The 2,262-nt window shown below is 58.8% G+C and overlaps 1 protein-coding gene across 1 annotated transcript; it reads left to right on the top strand.

Annotated features, from left to right (window-relative positions):
• The first annotated feature begins 296 nt into the window (after positions 1-296).
• TUSC1 (tumor suppressor candidate 1) lies at positions 297-1,950 on the top strand. The gene has a single exon (XM_004761832.3). The coding sequence runs from the start codon at positions 630-632 to the stop codon at positions 1,257-1,259; it is 630 nt and encodes a 209-aa protein (XP_004761889.2). The 5' UTR covers positions 297-629; the 3' UTR covers positions 1,260-1,950.
• Positions 1,951-2,262: the final 312 nt, after the last annotated feature.

Below are 2,262 nucleotides of genomic sequence, written 5' to 3'. Positions count from 1 at the left end.
AAGCCGGGAATCGCTGGTGGTGTTTTGAGAGATGCCGGTTCCCACTTGGCGGCCCTTATGGCGGGTACTCACTTAATTCTAAGGCTTTATCGAGCTTAGAGGTGGGTTTAAACCGTACGGTTCTCAATGAATTAGTTACAGCTTTGCAACTTGCCCGCACGTCTGTCCCGGAACTTACTATCTTATCATTATTTTTGGCTTTGCGACTGTCCCGTCAGTAACCAGAGAAAGGTAACCAGCGGTGGTGGCGCTGGATCGCAGGGCGAGGCCCGCTGGTTCCTGCAGTGCCCAGGCCTGCACGGAAGCGCCCGGCAGAACCCAGCGGAGGATACACGCTCTTCCCCCCCTCTCTGCCAGAGGGCTGAGCAGCAAAGCGCTCCCCGGGGGCATTGTGTGTGAGCTGGCCGCAGGTCGCAGGCCCAGGGGGGCAGCTCCACCACGGGAGACAAGACACGCCTCGGAGCGGGCAAATTCCCGGCCCCCTCTGGCCCCAAGCCAGCAGCCGCCGCCCGCCACCTCTTCTCCTCCTCCGCCGTGGCCCCGGCCGCCCCGCCGGGCCCCGAAGTCGCCCGCGCCTTGGCGCCGGCCCCTTGGCCCGCGGCGCTGGCGGCGCGGTCGGGACGGGACGGATGTGGCGCATGCGTGGTGGCGCCACCAGGCGCGGGAGCTGCGGCGGTGGGGACGGCGGTGGGGACAGCCGCGGGCAGGGCCGCCCCGGCCGGGCTCGTGGGGGCGGCGGCATCGGCGGTGGCGTGGGCTGGCGAGGCCGTGCGGGCGGCGCCCGACAGCAGCTGGAGGAGCGGTTCGCCGACCTGGCGGCGAGCCACCTGGAGGCCATCCGCGCGCGGGACGAGCGGGACCGGCAGAACGCGCGGCTGCGCGAAGAGAACGCCCGGCTGCGGCTTGAAAACCGGCGGCTGAAGCGCGAGAACCGCAGTCTCTTCCGTCAGGCTTTGCGGCTTCCCGGCGAGGGTGGCGACGGGGCGGCCGCAGAGGCGGCCAGGGCCACCGCGGGCCCCGAGGAGGCCAGCACGAACCGGAGGGCGAGAGGCGGCGGCCTGGAGGACGAGCCAGGCAGCCCCAGGGCCCTGAGGGCCCGGCTGGAGAAGCTGGAGGCCATGTACCGCCGGGCCCTGCTGCAGCTGCACCTCGAGCAGCGGGGGCCGCGCCCGTGTGGCGACAAGGACGAACCGCCTTTGCGCGCACCCGACTCAGGCCTGCGCGCCCCGGACGCGGAGCCCCCAGAGCCCTTGCTGTAGCCCGAGGCCGCGGCCGGGGGGAGGCGGGGCCTCGCGCGGCCCCTCCTTCTCCGCTCGCGGCTCCCGCACCTAGCAACGCCCTGGGCCCTCGGCGGCAGGACTGGACCACCGCGCCCCCGCCTCCCGCCCCGCGCTAGCCAGCGGGGCTCGGCGTCGGTCGCCTGCGGTGGAGAGCTTGCAGGGCCCGCTGGATCCCCACAGTGCAGAGCACCTGCCTCTTGCCCCTGCTGGCTTCCAAGGGTTGAGGCCTAGAAACGGAGGGGGGGTTTGACAACAGCAAGAAATGGGTGCCAGTCAACACGTCCTAATGTCTGAACTTTTCAGGGTGTTGTGAGGACCTCCTCTACTCCCCCCCCCCTTCCTGTTTGGTTCTATGAGGAATGAATAATGCATTTTGGGTTGGTTGAATTTGTTGTTCATACTTCAGTCCCCTAAAACCTCTAGCCATTATCCCTTACATGGTCACCATTTGCTTTTGTAAGTCAGTATTACTTGGATAGCCTATAAAGTACCAACTTTTTATTAAAAAGATAATATTTATTACTTAGGAAATCCTATGTCTGCCCCCTGCTCTAGTCCTTAATCATATATATTGATTTGTTTACCCCCAGGAAATTTTTAAAACATCTGCCTACAAGTGATCTTTTAAATTGGTAAATAAATCTGATGCATTAAAAATAACCTAGATACATCCCGCGACTATTCTTTGAAGTGTGTTACGTCTTTACACATGTTTAAGAAATATACATGACATGTATGAATTTTACTTTTTATTATCTGACTTTATTCTTTGGAAGCTACCATTTTTGCTTAATGTAAGTGATAGTTTTAAATAATTAAAGATTAGATAGTATAAATATATAAACTAATTTATTATTTTTCATTATTTCATTATTTTTATTACATTTTAGGCATTAGAGCGTAGTCAGTGACAGCTACTTTGCCTTATTTTGTTAAATAATTTTTAAGAAATTACGAATTATTTGTATTTGGGAAGTCTCCA

This window comes from Mustela putorius, unplaced genomic scaffold (assembly GCF_011764305.1).
Source record: "Mustela putorius furo isolate JIRA1106 unplaced genomic scaffold, ASM1176430v1.1 tig00000421_pilon_pilon_pilon, whole genome shotgun sequence".
In the NCBI taxonomy this organism is placed as follows: Eukaryota; Metazoa; Chordata; class Mammalia; order Carnivora; family Mustelidae; genus Mustela; species Mustela putorius.
This window is presented reverse-complemented; position numbering and strand designations above follow the sequence as displayed.